This window comes from Episyrphus balteatus, chromosome 3 (assembly GCF_945859705.1).
Source record: "Episyrphus balteatus chromosome 3, idEpiBalt1.1, whole genome shotgun sequence".
Taxonomy (NCBI): Eukaryota; Metazoa; Arthropoda; class Insecta; order Diptera; family Syrphidae; genus Episyrphus; species Episyrphus balteatus.
The window spans coordinates 99,284,713-99,301,404 of record NC_079136.1 but is presented as its reverse complement, the minus strand read 5'-3'; the positions used below and the strand labels follow the sequence as shown (position 1 = coordinate 99,301,404).

At 34.3% G+C, this 16,692-nt stretch overlaps 1 protein-coding gene across 1 annotated transcript; it reads right to left on the bottom strand.

Moving 5' to 3' along the window:
- Positions 1–3,807: 3,807 nt before the first annotated feature.
- LOC129915159 (collagen alpha-2(VIII) chain-like) lies at positions 3,808–4,440 on the bottom strand. The gene has a single exon (XM_055994627.1). The coding sequence runs from the start codon at positions 4,438–4,440 to the stop codon at positions 3,808–3,810; it is 633 nt and encodes a 210-aa protein (XP_055850602.1).
- Between the last annotated feature and the right edge of the window lie 12,252 nt (positions 4,441–16,692).

Here is a 16,692-nt window from a genome sequence, read left to right as displayed (position 1 = left end):
AAAAATATAAAAGTTCTGATCTGGGATTGCGACTAAATTTTTCATATAGTTTTTGGGTCACTGAAACCGAATCCGAAGTCCGTTTTGCTCCATCACGTCAGGTTTTCGAGATAACCTCATAAAATGTCACGAAAACAAAAAAATTTTTTCTCTGATCTGGATGTGCGAATATGTTAATCATATAGTTTTTGGATCACTGAATCCAGATTCGAAGTCAATTTCGCCCTATCACGTCAGGTTTCTGGGATATCCTCAAAAAAATGTCAAAACCAAAAAAACAAAAGTTTTTATCTAGGGTTGCGACTAAATTTTTCATATAGTTTTTGGGTCGCTGAAACCGAATCCGAAGTTTATTTTGGCGTATCACGTCAGGTTTTTGAAATATTCTCAAAAAATGTCTAAACTAAAAAAAAAGTTCTTATCTGACATTTTTTGAGGATATCTCAAAAACCTGATACGCCAAGATAGACTTCGGATTCGGTTTAAGCAACCCAAAAACTATATGAAAAACCTAGACGCAACCCCAGATAAGAAATTTAGTTTTTTTGGTTTTGACATTTTTTTGAAGATATCTCAGAAACCTGAAGTGATAGGGCAAAATTGACTTCGAATCTGGATTCAGCGATCCAAAAACTATATGATTAACATATTCGCACAGCCAGATCAGAGAAAATTTTTTTTGTTTTCGTGACATTTTTTGAGGTTATCTCGAAAACCTGACGTGATGGGGCAAAACGGACTCGGATTCGGTTTCAGCGACCCAAAAACTGAAAAACTATATGAGAAACTTAGTCGCAACCCCAGGCCAGAACTTTTATTTTTTTTGTGTGGCTGTGTATCAAAAGAAAATTCGAAAGAAGAGTCAAGCCTCTTGAGGCTTCATTTAATAGCTGACTTTGACAGTTCCTTTACCATTTTACCAAGTTTTCACTTTTAGACGTTTACATTTTTGAATAAAAGTCACTAATATTTTATCGCCGCATGGCAAAGCGTTTTTCTTATGAAGTTCAGGGAAAACTAACAAAAACTTCTTTTTTCTTCCTTATACCTTCCAGCAGAAAGCTTATTTTTTGGTTTAAAAAACAACTTTTGTAGTTTTTCCAAAAAAAAAATAGCGCTAGAAAGAAATAAAAATTTTTACTTTTGTAAATTTCCCACTTTTTCACTTTTTAGGCCATTGTGGTTATACCTTTAACAAATTGTTTTTATACAAAAAAAAAATATAGTTTCCGCATTTTTTGTTTTAATTTTCTAGCCCGAAAAACCATACAAAAATGCGTTTGAAAATTTTCACTTTTGTACTTTTTCACTTTTTGAGCCAATGTAGTTAAAAGCCACTTATGCAAAAAGTCAATAAGTCAACATTTTCAAACTCATTTTGTGATAGTTTTTTTCGACCAGAAAATTAAAAATAATGATGCAGAAAGCATATGTTTTGGTTTGAAAACAATTTTTGTAGTTTTTTCAAAAACAAATGGAGCTTGAAAGAAATAAATTTTTTTAACTTTTGTAAATTTCCCACTTTTTCACTTTTTAGGTCATTGTAGTTAAGCCTTAAGGCTTTAAAAGTATAACTACAACGGCAACTTTTTGCGAAAAGTCAAAAAGTGATAGATTTCAAACTCATTTTATGACAGTTTTTTCGACGACAAAATAAAAAATAATGATGCAAAAAGCTTATTTTTTAGTTTCCAAAAAAATTTTTGGTAGTTTTTTCTGAAAATTTTTACAAAAACAAATATTGCTAGAAAAAAATAAAAAAAATTTAATTTTGTAAATTTCCCACTTTTTAGGTCATTGTAGTTATGGCTTTAACATGAAAAAAACGTTGTTGTGCGACGTTGTTGTGAACGCACCTTTAATAAATGTGAACCTATCTTTAATTATTAATAAGTATCTGAACGCATTCATTAAAATTTTAATGGAAACCTTACCACAAATATCATTCCAAACTGGAAGTGCGATAAATAACGCCCTCTCCCTTCCGGAAATTTAAACTTCTACAAGCTAAGCTAAGACGAGAACCTACAAAGTATACAATGAAAAGCTAAGCTAAGACGAGAACCTACAAAGTATACAATGATGTGAATGACAAATTTGAGTGAAGTTGGTGGAAGTTGAATGATTGAATGATGCAATTTGAATGAATGGAACATGAAACAGGTTGAATTGAATCGCAAAATGCAAGGTGCAAACACAATGCATTAATGCATTACACTTTGCATTTTCTTTTTCGATACTTTTTTTACGTAGTTGAGTGCAGTTAAAACATAGTTCAACAATATCTAAAGCAGGTTTAAAAAATATCAAAAAGTAGGTATATTATATATACCTGTGTATTTTGTCTTCAAAAAGTGTAGTTAATCGCAACAACAAATACTATACAAAATAATGAAACTATTTTGGTATAATTTTGTTTAAAGTTGTTGCAAATAAAAAAAAATAAAGAAATTGGCGCTCGAATTTCGAGGGCGGGGTCGGCTAGTATGGATAAAAGTTTTCTCAATTTAAAACATTCGAGTTAGTTTAGGTGAGAAGGTGACTGCTTCCCAACTTCTCCGCCCGGAGTTCGATTCTCAGTAAAAACTGCTTATTTTTTTTTTATTTTTGTTTACTTTATAGATCGCAGTATTGTGAATTTCCATACGATTTTAAAACGATTTTTATTTAAATCGAAAACGTTCAGAAAAAACGTCTCGCTCTCGTCTCGTCGTCTCGCAATATTGTGAATGGGGCATGACGATTTTAAAAATTTCCAAATAATTAAAATATATGAAACAATACACAATATCCCGCTTCTCGTGCGTTGAAATTCCGAAAATTTTGAAAAAAGACGCACGAGACGACGATTTTTCGAAAATAAAATTTAATATTAAAATATTTTAGACAGCTTATATGGATAAAAGTTTTCATAATTTCTTAATTTGAGTTAGTCTGGGTGATAAGGTGAGTGCCTCGTAATCTCACCGTCCGGAGTTCGTTTCTCAAAAAATATTCTTTATTTAATAGAATAAAAAATCACAGTATTGTGAATTTCCATACAATTTTTTTTAAATCGAAAACGTTCTGAAAAAACGCAACGCTCTCGTCTCGTCGTTTTGGAATATTGTAAATCCGGCATGAGTCAATAAACAAAATAACGAATAAATTACTAACTTTAAGAAAAGTTATAGCACACGATTGTACGTTCATTTTATAATTTTAATACATATTTTCTTTTTTTCTCCCGGGTAATCGAGAGCTAAGGGTTAGCACTTAAGTGGCTTTTACTGTATCAAGAAAATGAAAATTTTTCCTAAAGAATAACTTTTTTGTCATTTGGTACCTATTTAATAAGGAAAATGTGCCCAAATATTTTTGGCCAGGATTTAGACCAAAATATCGCATTCTGCGTCGTTAAAATTCGCTGCTTGTCAGTCAGTCGTATGATACTTCACTTTATTTCTAACTGTTATTGCTGATTTTTTTTGGAAATCCGTCCCTTGTGCCCCCCCAGAAAAAAATCCTGGATCCGCCCTTGCATACAAATATTGTATAAATATGATTTTCGAGTTTTCTGGGCGGAAATCTAAATGAAAAATATAACAGCACTTGGTGTCTAAAATTGTTTTTATTTTTTGTTAAACTAGTGTTAATATTTTTTATGTCGCAAGAATCTATTAAGTAATTTTCTCAATTTCCTCAATGAGATGTAGTTGAGTTTTAAAGAATTTATAAATTTTGCAAATTGTATGTACACGAGTAGGTACATGTATGTATTTTGAATTAAGGAATACCTATATTTTGTTACAAGATTGTTGTAGATACTTATTTTGAAGCTGGAGCTTTAGATGTTGTTGTTATTTCTGGAGCCGCAGTCGATGTAACTGTCGTTGAGGTAGAAGTAGCAGTTGATGATACTTCTGGAGATGCAGTTGATATTGTTACCTCAGGAGCTGCAGTTGAAGATACAATTGCTGCCTCAGGTGCTGCAGTTGATGATTCTGCTACCACAGAAGCTGAAGTTACTGATACTGGCTTTTGTTGTTCGTTTGGCCCATTAGCACTTGGTCCATTTAGTTTTGGTTCATTAGGTTTTGGTTCATTAGGTTGTGGTCCATTAGGTTTTGGGCCATTTTGTGTTGGTTCATTAGGTTTTGGTTCATTAGGTTTTAGTCCATTAGGTCTTGGTCCACCGGGTCCCTCAGGCCCACCAAATTCTTGTCTACCAGGTCCACGTCCAGGAGGTCCATTAGGTCCACGTCCAGGACTTCCAAAGCCGGGAGGTCCCCCAGGTCTACCAAGCCCAGGAGGTCCAAATGCTCCGCCAAGTCCAGGAGGTCCAAATGCTCCACCAGGTCCACGAGCTCCCTCGGGTCGACGGTTACCAGGATTTTGAGAAGCAGCAATAACTGCCATTAGCAATGCTAGTGCCAAAGTTAGAGTATGCTTTTCTGCCATGTTCTTCGTAATCAAATCGATTGTGATTGTTCGAAGCTTATCCAATTTCTGTCCTTATATACCCTGAAAGTCTCTAAAATTGGATTTACATTGGTTATTTTGAAACAATGTGATCCAAAATAAATATGTCTTGAAGTGCAATGGTTGCATTTGCAAGACATACAAAAAAGATTAAAATAAAACAAAAAACCTGTTTAAATATAACCTATTCTAAGAGGGAAAACAATATAACAGAAATACATGTGTGGGGGCGGGGGGACAGTGAATTTTTAAGCATTAATTTGCTTTTTTATTTAAAATACAAAAATATAGGTACCTAGATATATTTGATCAAAATTGCATTTTTGTTTTTGTTCTTTAAACTTTAGAACCTTGAAAATACAAACACCTTTTTTTATTATTATTGATTACAATTTTTATTTGATGTTCACTTGAAAGTGGTTGGACAGCGAGTGCCCATTATGCCGATCATTTAAAGGTACTTTGCCAAAAATGACAAGTCAGCATAATGAACACTCAGCGCGTGAGACTAAACATTGAACTTTTATTAAATGATCTTATTTCGTCTGGTCTCACGCAGAAGTAGGAGTTGGGTGGAAATATGATATGGTAGGAAAGGTAAAAATGGGTGATAGAATACAAAAAAATACATAATTATACTTAAAAAGAACACTCAGTGGGAACTGGTAAGAAATCATTTCCCATCGTGTCAGCAACAATGCAATGTGATAATACTATTGGTCATATGGTTACTTAAAATGATACTAAAAATGTTTACTTAACATACTCCCCCCCTTTGAGGGATCTAATCCCTCAAAAAAAAAAATTTAAAATTGTGTGTCTATTTCAAAACGAGGAGCGCTTCTTCTAGGAAGTGGTTTGGGTTTTCTTTTTTTAATAAAATAAAAAATAATGAAGCCAATCATTGTAAGGAATAATATGAAGCTCATGCTATAATGATGGTAATCGTGCGTATTTATAGAATTTACCCAGGTATCATTATCTAGGTCTTTATCAACTTCACTAATTTTGCCTTTTAAATCTTCTATCTCTTTAAAATTAGTCTCATTGCTCGGGAATGTTATGATGTTCATATTTTTCATCGGAATTTTACCTTTAATTGACTCAGAAATTTTAATAGAGGGAACAAATGAGTTTTTTAAGGTGGTATTGCTAAAGACTCGACCATTTATCACTATGTGTGGAAGTTTTAAAATACATGGTATCAAAAATTCTATAAAACCACTGTCACTTAGGGTAAGACTTTTTGTTATTCCTTCACACACCAATAAACCAGTTACAGCCTCCTTAAGAGCAAATATCCAAGTATTGGAACTTCTTAGGCTTACCCATCGATCTTGAGAGATGGATCTCGTTAAACAACAGTGACTTAAAGCACTACTCAAATGATTCAGAAGCGAGACTTCACAACTTATACCGCTGTCTCGATGAATCATTGTTGGTAGTTGTTGGTTACAGACAAAATTTTTCGTTGAGAGGAAGTGGCATGATGATAGCTGATTTTCTGTTAATTCAAAATACCTATCTCTTGTTGCAGTGACTGCTAAATAAGGGGATGATAATTCTATTATGAAACTTGAATCATTTTGAAATAGAGGAAACTGAACTAAATTAAAAAGCTGAAATTCTTGGTTATCAACCAAAGGGATCATCATTTCAAATACTATTGAGTCATTAAGACTTCGTCCTTTAATAGATGACAGCTTAAAAATATCTAATACAGATGCTGTCGGAATGTTAAGATGGGATGGAATGTTGTTCCGAATAATTTGGAGCTGTTTAGTAAATTGTGACGGCGAAATAAAATGAGGATTCATTTTGACATTATTAAGACTAAGAAGAACGTCAAGTAATGTGTCTTGCACTCTTTCGAGGTTTGAAATTGACAAAATCAAATATGAAGTTAATGCAGAAAAGCGCTGACTGACATCGATTATTTCTTGATGCTTTTCAATGCTGTTTAAGGATTTTTCGAACATGGTTTTAAAACCTTGATATTGCTGACTGAGTTGCAGATTATTTCGTTTAAGCAGATTTACGGTTGAATCTGCGATTGAGCTCTGCTTTTTAAAGAGATGCACGAGATGCTGTTCATCTTGGTTGACCAAAGAGATTTGGTGCTGTATGTCCTTAGCATCATCTTGATCCAATACCCCAAATAAGCTATGTGCCACGTTTCCTATAAAATCGAAAGGAGATCTAGCAATTCTTATCCTTTTATTGTAAGAAGTATGATAATTATGAATGAGGTCATTGTTTGATTCGATTGCTATAACTCTTTGTTTGAGAGCTGTTACTGTAGGCAAACAGTACGGATTAATTTTCAATTCATCTAAACAAATATTATCCATTCTCTGTAAATAAGTTTTCACTTCTCCTAGCTCTAGCCAATATGATGATAAATTATAAAATATATAAATGTTCCAAAAACTATTAACGGTGCTCGCACTACCTATATCTTCAAAATAAATCCCTGTGGGATGGTCAAATTGGGTTATTCTTATTGGTTCGGTATCTGAAGAGGCAGCTAATGGAAACAATAGCAACATGAAGCATAATAATGATGTTAAAGAGTTAAGGAGGTATCTCCCACTTCTTAATCTCATCAGGGGTTGTTTTTTTATTGGGATTTGTGCAGCATCCTTTTGCTGCTCTTTATGGTCAATCGGTAGGGGACAAAGATTTTGAACAGCTCGTTGATATGTGCCGGTTTCAGTCTTAACATATGCCACTCGTACTAATCCGTCTGTTCCCTTGACAACTTCGATTACATGTCCGAGCTTCCATTTCATTGGAGGCTGGTGTGCATCTTTTAAAACAACCATTGTTCCAGGTTCTAGATTTTTGGATTCCACCTTCCACTTTAATTTCTGTTGAAGAAGATGGAGGTATTCATTTGACCATCTTTGCCAAAAATGCTGTTGAATATGCTGAATCTGACGAAATTTGTCTAATCTTGAGATGTTATGATCAGTTATGTCAGGTTCTGGAAGCGATGTCAACGGAGCACCAATTAAAAAATGACCGGGAGTCAATGCCTGCATGTCATTAGGATCTGAGGAGTTAGGTGTAAGTGGGCGTGAATTCAAGATAGATTCAATTTGAATCACAACTGTGGAAAGCTCTTCATAAGTTAAAGACGTTTCTCCTAAATATTTTAACAACAATGTTTTTGCGGATTTAACAGCGGCCTCCCAAAGGCCTCCGAAATGGGGAGAACGTGGTGGAATGTGTTTCCAGTTAATTCCCATTTTTAAACAATTTGAATTAATCGATGATTGAGTTTCAGACGAATCAAGAAAATCTTGAAAATCTTTTAATTGGTTTCTTGCCCCTACAAAGTTTGTGGCATTGTCACAGAATATAGTATGGCATACACCTCGTCTTCCTATAAATCGTTTCAAGCAGTTAATAAATGATTCAGTAGTAAGGTTGCATACAACTTCAATATGAATAGCTTTTGTTGAAAAGCATACAAATACTGCAAGATACGATTTTGTTGGAGTTTTCCCTCGAATATTATAATGTGTTCGTATTGGCCCACAAAAGTCCACCCCTGAATAATAGAATGGGCGAGAAGGTACGATTCTTTCCTTAGGTAGATTACCCATTAATTGATCTATGGATTGGATGCATTTAGAAAGTACCTTTTGTGTTTCTCTTCCTACACTCAAAATCCAAAATTGTTGCCGAGAGATAGATACAAGTGTTCTATGGGAAACGTGTAGATGTTTTTTATGTAAGTGATCTAAGAGTAATGTGGTAACTATATTATTTTTTGGGAGTAATATTTGATTTTTTGCTTGGGAAGGAATTTCAGCATTTTTAAGTCTTCCACCCACATGTATTAACATTGTTGTTTTATCAAAATATGGGCTTAACGAAATTATGCTAGAGGTATTGCGGAGAGGTTTCCCTGCCTGAAGTGCCTTATACTCTTCGGGAAAAACACTTAATTGAACAATCCTCCATAACAAATGCGTTCCTTTCTGGATTTCTTCCGCGGTTAAAGAACCAGTTCTTCTGTTTCCTTTGCAGCGAATATTAAAATTCATCATGAATCTATAGCAATGTGCAAAAATTTTCTGCAGTGTAAAAAACGAGTTTTTATGGTTGATTGAATTTATTATATCATTTTGGATTGACATATTTAGCACTGTCTTTGGCCTTCGATGCCCAGAGATTTCTTCTGGAATCGAATACTCCATTTGTATACTTGAAGTTTGTCTTAAAAACTCAGGGCCATTGAACCAAATGGTTGATCTTACAAGATTGGGCATTCCTAACCCACGCGATATAAGATCTGCTGGATTTAATACTCCCTTTACATAATTCCAATGATTCAAATCTGATTTAGATTGGATTTTTGCTACACGATTTGCTATATATGTCTCCCAAGTATAGGAAGGTGCCTTTACCCATGTTAAAACCGTTGTAGAGTCGGTGTAATAACTGACTGATGTGATCGTCCTACTGATTATTGGAAGGATTTTTTGCACTAATTCCACCATTAGGACAGCCGCCTGAAGCTCTAACCGAGCTATAGTTGTCGCCTTTAAGGGAACGACACGAGATTTTGAACATAACAATTGAACAAAAACTTTCCCTTCATTATCAATAGATTTTAAGTAAATGCATGCGCCATATGCGCTTTCACTACTATCGGAAAATGCATGCACTTCTAATTTCGTAGCTGAGTCTATTAAGATAAGGCGTGGGATATTAATTTCACACAAAGAAGAAAATTCTGATAAATAGTTTACCCACTTATAAGCCTGTTCTTGAGGCAGATTCTCATCCCACAATATCTTAGATTTCCAAAGTTCTTGTAAAAATATTTTTCCTAGTAATATGGCTGGGCCTATCAATCCCAAGGGATCGAAGAATTTTCCCAAGTCGGCAAGAACGCGGCGTTTGGTAATCTTTAAATCATTGGGTGCATTGTACTTGTAGCAAAATTTGAATGTGTCTTCAATTGGGTCCCAAACCAAACCAAGGGTTTTAATGACCTCCGACTGATAGATTGTTAACATTCTTTCTCGATCTTGCATTGGAATATTTTCTAGAATGCGTGGATCATTTGAACAAAATTTGGTTAAATTAAAATTTCCTTGACTTAATAATTTTATTGTTTCATTGAGAAGCAACTTGGCTTCCTCAAGAGAATCTGCTCCTGTTAGGCAGTCATCCACATAGATATTTTTTGTAATAATTTTTGATGCATTAGGATATATATGTTGAAAATCATCTGCTAATTTGACCAAACATCTTGTAGATAAATAAGAGGCAGACGCCATTCCATACGTAACTGTGTTGAGCTGGTATGTTCTTAATGTGCTCTTAGGATCTGGCCTCCATAAAATGTGCTGATATGCTCTATCCTTTGGATGAATGAGTATTTGACGATACATTTTGCTAATATCGCCAGTGAATACATATTTATGTAATCTGAAATTGGCTATAACTGAAAATAAATCTGATTGGACTGTTGGACCAACCATGAGGGTGTCATTAAGTGAATACCCAGATGTCGTCTTTGCAGAAGCATCGAAAACCACCCTGAGCTTTGTTGATGAGCTCTCGGGTTTAATTACACAATGGTGTGGAAGAAAATAATTTGACTTTGGTATGTCAAGCTCTTGAATTGCAGTCATATGACCTAGACGCTCATATTCCTCCATGAAGTTTGTGTAACTTTCTTTGAGGTCTGCATTTTTTTTTTTAGTTTTCTTTCTAATGAATAAAAACGCTTCTTTGCAATTTCTTTTGAACCTCCTAATGTTTGGTTTGGGTCTTTCTTAAAAGGAAGTCGTACTATGTACTGACCCTGGCGTGTTGTTTCCACGTTATCATTAAAATGTTTTTCACATTTAAATTCTTCTTCGCTGTAGACCTTCGATTCAACTTCAAAATTTTCACTTTCCCACAGTGATCGGACCATTTTATCTAGTGTTCTCAGACTAGGTTTTGACACTGAATGACAATGAGAATTTTGGGAAGAATCTACAGCGCTTCCTGCTAAAACCCATCCTAATCTAGTATTCCGCAATAGAGGAAGATTGTTTGAGATTTTAAATTCTCCCGGCAAAAGAAGCTCAAAGAATAACTCTGCTCCAATTAACAAGTCTATGCGGTTGGAACTAATTGTGTTAGGGTCAGCAAGAAGAATATTGGAGGGCAATTGCAAAGTTTGCCTATCCAGAGATGCAGTTGCCATATAATCACTTATTTTTGGCATTATACTGGTCTCAATAGTTCTTTTATATGATGAAGTTCTGGATTCTAAATGAACATTTATTACGAAATTGGCCTGACTTTCCCTGCCTCCAATTCCGCTAATCGGAATGTCCTTTCTTCGCTTTATGCTCCCTAACTGCTGGGCTAGGGATGTTGTAATAAAATGTAATTGAGATCCCGAGTCTAACATAGCACGACAAGGAATACGCGTTCCTTTTGAACTCACGACGTTCACAATCGCCGTGGCGAGATATACCTCGCGACCCTTTAATACGACCCCTAGAGAATTGTTATTATGGGACCCTGAAGGAAACTCACCCACCCGACCAATAATATTATCACACTTACCGGATGCTGGGTTTTTTACGTTGACATCTTTTTTATTTGGATAGTGTAGTAGAGTGTTGTGTTTCCCGTTGCAAACCTTGCATCTACGTTGCTGTTGACACGATGGGAAACGATGTCCTTGCAAACAGTTGGTGCAAAGTTGAAGCTTCCGCACCTGCTGATTGCGATCCTCAACTGAAAGATTAATAAATTTTTTACAATTAAAGATCTTATGATTATTAGTTTTACAATATGGACAATTTGAAACTTCCCTATTTTCAGATGCGGTGGTTACCGCTTTCTTCCTTTCATCTGATTTCACCGTCTCCAGGGCTTGGAACCTGCATTCGAAAAATTCCAGTAATTGGGTTAGAGTTGGTGTTATTCTTGGTGCTTGTAGGGATTCCTCGAAAAGCATTCGGGTGTCTTTGTCCATTTTTTCCAGCAATAGATGTACAACTAATGGGTCCCATCCACTGGTGTCATAGCCGAGATTGTTGATGGCTTGAATGACTTCCTTTGTTGTATCATGCAGCCTCTTGAGACTTCTGACAGTGTCTACGATGGTATTTGATTGGAACAATCGGCTTAACTGAGCGGATAACAGCAACCGCTTGTTGTTGAACCTGTCAACTAGAGTGTTCCAAGCCAATTCATAATTGTCATCAGTGGCATGGAAATGTTGAATGAGGTTTTGGGCATCTCCAGTAAGATTTGTCTTTAAAAAGTATAATTTTTGAGCCGGTGCAATTGGTTGGTTGTGCACCATTTGTTTGTATAGATCGAAGAACTGCGGCCAATTAAGATAGCTTCCATCGAATTTGGGTATCTCAATTTTTGGAAGCTTGATTGTTGTTGCTCGTCCTTGATTCATTTGAACTGTTTCAGCTGGCAATGTATTAGTTGGTAGCCAGGTGATCCTCAAATCTAATTCATCCTGGAGCTCAAAGTAAAGCTGTATATCTTCTACAGCTGCATCGCCTCCAAGTCGTCTATATGTTGTTGTTATTTCATCCCAATTGGTCATTAGGGTTTTTGTTTTTTGGTTAAATTCTTGCGGTAAAGTTTCCCGCAATTTCAATGGGCACTTATTAAGACCTCCTTGAAATATTTTGCAGAGTAATCGGAATTTGCTATCCGTAGTCATCCTGTTGACCTTTACACTGGTGTCATCTATTAAAGTGGGCTTTATTGTCAGCCCTGGTGGTATGTTAAATTTGGAAATTGCTGCGGTAACTCCCTCTGAATGCCCTGCTGGGGGCTTAACGGCTGCTGGTCCTAAGAGGGCTTCTTTTAGCTGCTCCGGCTGAGGATGGACTGCTGCGGTCTCCTCTATAGCCCCATCAGATTTTTCTTCTTCCGCTACTGCAAACCGCTTGATGATGTCATCTTTCATTTGATCATGAATTTTTTTTACCCCATCGTAAAAACCTTTAGTGAAGTATTCGTGTTCAGTTACCTGCGGATAATTGTCTCTTATCTCGCTATCAACATTGTCGAATACTTCCCATAATTCATTTAATCTTGTCCACCGCGCATTTAAATAATCCAGGGTTTTCCTTCCTGGACCATCCTTTCCGTAATTGCGAGCAAGTGTACAGATTTCTTTTCCTACAGCTTCTTGCTGATTGGTAAGTTCTTCAATTGTAGCCACCATTTTAATTATTTTTTATATTGAATTGTTAGTAATTGAAAGGAACTTCTTTTCTTTTTTTTTTTTTTTCTTTTTTAGTCTTCTTAATAACGACTCACTTCACAACACTGTTTTCTTTTATTTTGTTTTGTTTTATTAATTTACAGGCCACTAAACTCTTTTAGTAGGTCCTGTCACGGTCGCCAAATGTTCTTTAAACTTTAGAACCTTGAAAATACAAACACCTTTTTTTATTATTATTGATTACAATTTTTATTTGATGTTCACTTGAAAGTGGTTGGACAGCGAGTGCCCATTATGCCGATCATTTAAAGGTACTTTGCCAAAAATGACAAGTCAGCATAATGAACACTCAGCGCGTGAGACTAAACATTGAACTTTTATTAAATGATCTTATTTCGTCTGGTCTCACGCAGAAGTAGGAGTTGGGTGGAAATATGATATGGTAGGAAAGGTAAAAATGGGTGATAGAATACAAAAAAATACATAATTATACTTAAAAAGAACACTCAGTGGGAACTGGTAAGAAATCATTTCCCATCGTGTCAGCAACAATGCAATGTGATAATACTATTGGTCATATGGTTACTTAAAATGATACTAAAAATGTTTACTTAACAGTTTTAAAATTAAAAAATAGAAACGAATATCTAATCGAAGTCCACAGTCCAAAATGAAATTTGATGGGGGTTAAATGTCCCCAACTGCTGAGAAAATTCACCGACATCAACGCAAAATAAGTGTCAATTACATCCGGAGGTGATGCGTCTTATGTGTTCAGTTTTGTAACCCAAAAGCTTAAACTAGTGATTGTAAAGGATTAAGACTCGATCGGAATTACTACACGTAATTTCAACATATTGGACTATTTTTGTTTTTCCGTTAAGAACAGTTCACCAACTACTAGATTAGACCCTATCAGGTTGGGCTTAGGTACGGAGATTCAAATATGGATTGTATCTTAGCTGCTTTCGAAAAATTGGCGGTTTGTTGTCGTAAAGATTGACAAATCAAAGACAGAATCGAGAGACAGGCTGCACAAATTGCCAAATAGGTTAACTAATACCACAACTTTTCGTGATGAACTGTGATAAAAACGGAGGCCCCAAAAAAAAATTTGGAACTGAGCGAATGATGCGAGGAAATTCGATCATCGCGGAAAAAAACCCTGGAAAAAACGTAGTTACCTCGGAAGAAACTACGTTTCATTGCTGAAAAAAAAACGTTGGAGGGTAACGGAAAAACAGTAAAACAGCACGACTTTGTAGAAAACTCAACCAATAAAATCGGTTATACAAATGTTATTGTCTCAATATCTCTTAAAAGAGCTAGTTAAATGTACGCTTGTATTATTTTAAGGCTTTTAAAAACAGCTATTCGAATTTGTCACACAATACATATGTTAAGTTTTTTTTTTCAAGTAGATAATCATTAGATTTTTAAAATTCGCAGAGTATAAAAGGAACTAAATTTTATTTTTACCGACACAATAAGTTTACTTGACACGAAAGAACATGAAAGCAAAACTCAATTTAATTTTAGTGCTGGTACTGCTTATGGTAGCATTTGCTCCTTGGGAATTAGTGGCAGCTCCAAGAACAGTCACATCAACTACAAATTAAGATCCAAGAAGAATAACATCAACAACAACTGAAGCTCCAAGAAGATTAACATCAACGACAACTGAAGCATTTCATACTAAAAATAAGAAACCATTAATTGTTATTAGCATTATAAGTACCTAACAATAAATATATCAATTCCACCTAAAACATAGCCATGAAAAATGGAATGAAGCCCTTCTGTGTCTTAACTAATTTTTCATTCAAAAAATACTGATATACATATAAAAATTTGCAGCAAAATCTATAATTTGAATATCTAAATTAAAATAAATTTGTGCATCTTTTGTAAATTTTTAAAATTTATTACAATGTATGCATATGTAGGTATTAAAAAAAAATAAATGATAGGTACATGAACGATGAAAGATATTATACCTTCACTCAAAAATTTTAACCAAAATTATTTAAGCATTTTTTGAAAAGAAAAAAGTATTTCACTCACCGTTAATTTTGGCCACGAAACTCAGTCACTAAAAATCTTTTTTTTGATTTTAATTTAGAAGATTTAGATTGGTTTTCTTAATTGAATCATTTATTTTCAAAACATGATAGTCCACTTTTTTTTCAAAATTCGTTTTTTTTTGACTAAATTGTTATTCTAGGGATAACCACGTCTATCTTCAAAATAATGAAGTATCTACTCCATCTATATCCGATTTTACAGCTAAGCGAAATATTTTTTTAGTATCAAAAACAGGATAAGTCCCGGACTTATCATCTTTTGAAAGCTACTGGCTGAAAATCTTAGTTTAAAGCTTCTTTAAAGTTAAAGAAGCACTCCGGACATTATATTTTAATCTCAAATACAATTTTGTGATAGACTGGAGATGAAAGCAAAATAGTGTACCTACCCATTTTAAAAGTAATTTCACATCCGTTTATTTTCAAAGTATGATAAGTCCAAAAGCGTTTTTATTTTTTATCTTTTGAACTATCGCTGAAAAAATTAAAAACGAAACGGTATTTTGTACCTAGGCAAAAGTTCTACAGAATATATTTTTTTTAAATTTTGCTACACAAATCAAAAGTAAATAGAACGTTTTTTTCGCGTCTCTGATTGGTTAGCTGTCAAAAAAAAATCCTTCCAATTTAAGTAATTTTATTTGAAAGTTGACTGGAAAATTAGGCCGTATTGGTAAAAAACCTTACTCGATTTACTCGTCTACCTAACTTTCGGTTCAGAAAATGACATTGACTAAATATTTAGTCTTAAACGTTTCCTGAACGTGCCCAATTTCTCTTCTCATATAAATACATTGTTCAACATTATGAAACTTATTCAAGAGCTGTGCAAACAATAGGTACCCGAGCGGAAGAGGTACTGAAGATAAATACAAAAAATAATTTTTCCACTGTATCAAACCAATATTTGTGTATATTTGATCATTAAATAAATCAAGTATCTAGTCAAAATGTAATAATGTATACTTTTCTGAATTTTATTACATACATTTTTGAGCATAAAATGCATCACTGCACTTTCCCTGCACAAGAAACAGACTTTTGTGGATATATAAAAATAATACACTCATCGATGTATGTGGTATGTCTCAATGTGCTTCACTAATGGGCCACGTCCCATACAAAAGTCTCCTTCAAATAAAATTTTGGTGTTGCCTCATATGTATGTAACCCAAATTTTCGAAGAATCTACACAAAAAATTGTTAACGGTGTAGAAGTGTTGTCAATTGTATTTTTTTTTCATAGGCGGTCTTGCCCCCACTTCCTCTATATTCTTTTCCCAAAATAAAAAAATTAAAATTTTTGAGGTATTTTTTTTGAGTTAGCGTGGTTTGTCCTCTTTTATCATTTTGCCACCCGGGTCCCTTTACCCCACTCCAACCCTGGGCCAAGTAGGCCTGCAACTCGAACAAATTATTGTTACGTTTTATTTGAAAGGTAAAAGTAATAATTAACTAATTTAAAGAAAACATCATAACGGTTATACTATTTTGTGAAATATTTTATTCAACAATAATTTTTTTCACATGCCAAATCTAATGTACTATATTTTTTTTTTCTCTGTAATGTATCATGTTTTAACAATTTATTAATAATTTAATACAAGTAACACAATTGTGTCGCATAAAAAATGTCCTTGTTTATGATAAGCAACATTTTATTCGAACAAACACACATCCAGGCGTTGTTTGGGTTGATGGAAATAATATCCTTGCTATATAAATAAGGTATCAATGTATTAAAGACACTAAATCAGGATTCTACAATAAATATTATATAATAAGTAAGAATTTTTTTTCTCCTTACATAATTTAATGTTTTTTGTTTTTTAATACTCATAATGTATAATCTGTTTTTTTTTTTGTTCTTTATTTGTTATATTGCAACTTTTTAACTGTACCGGCCTCTTGTCCTATGTCCCTTTT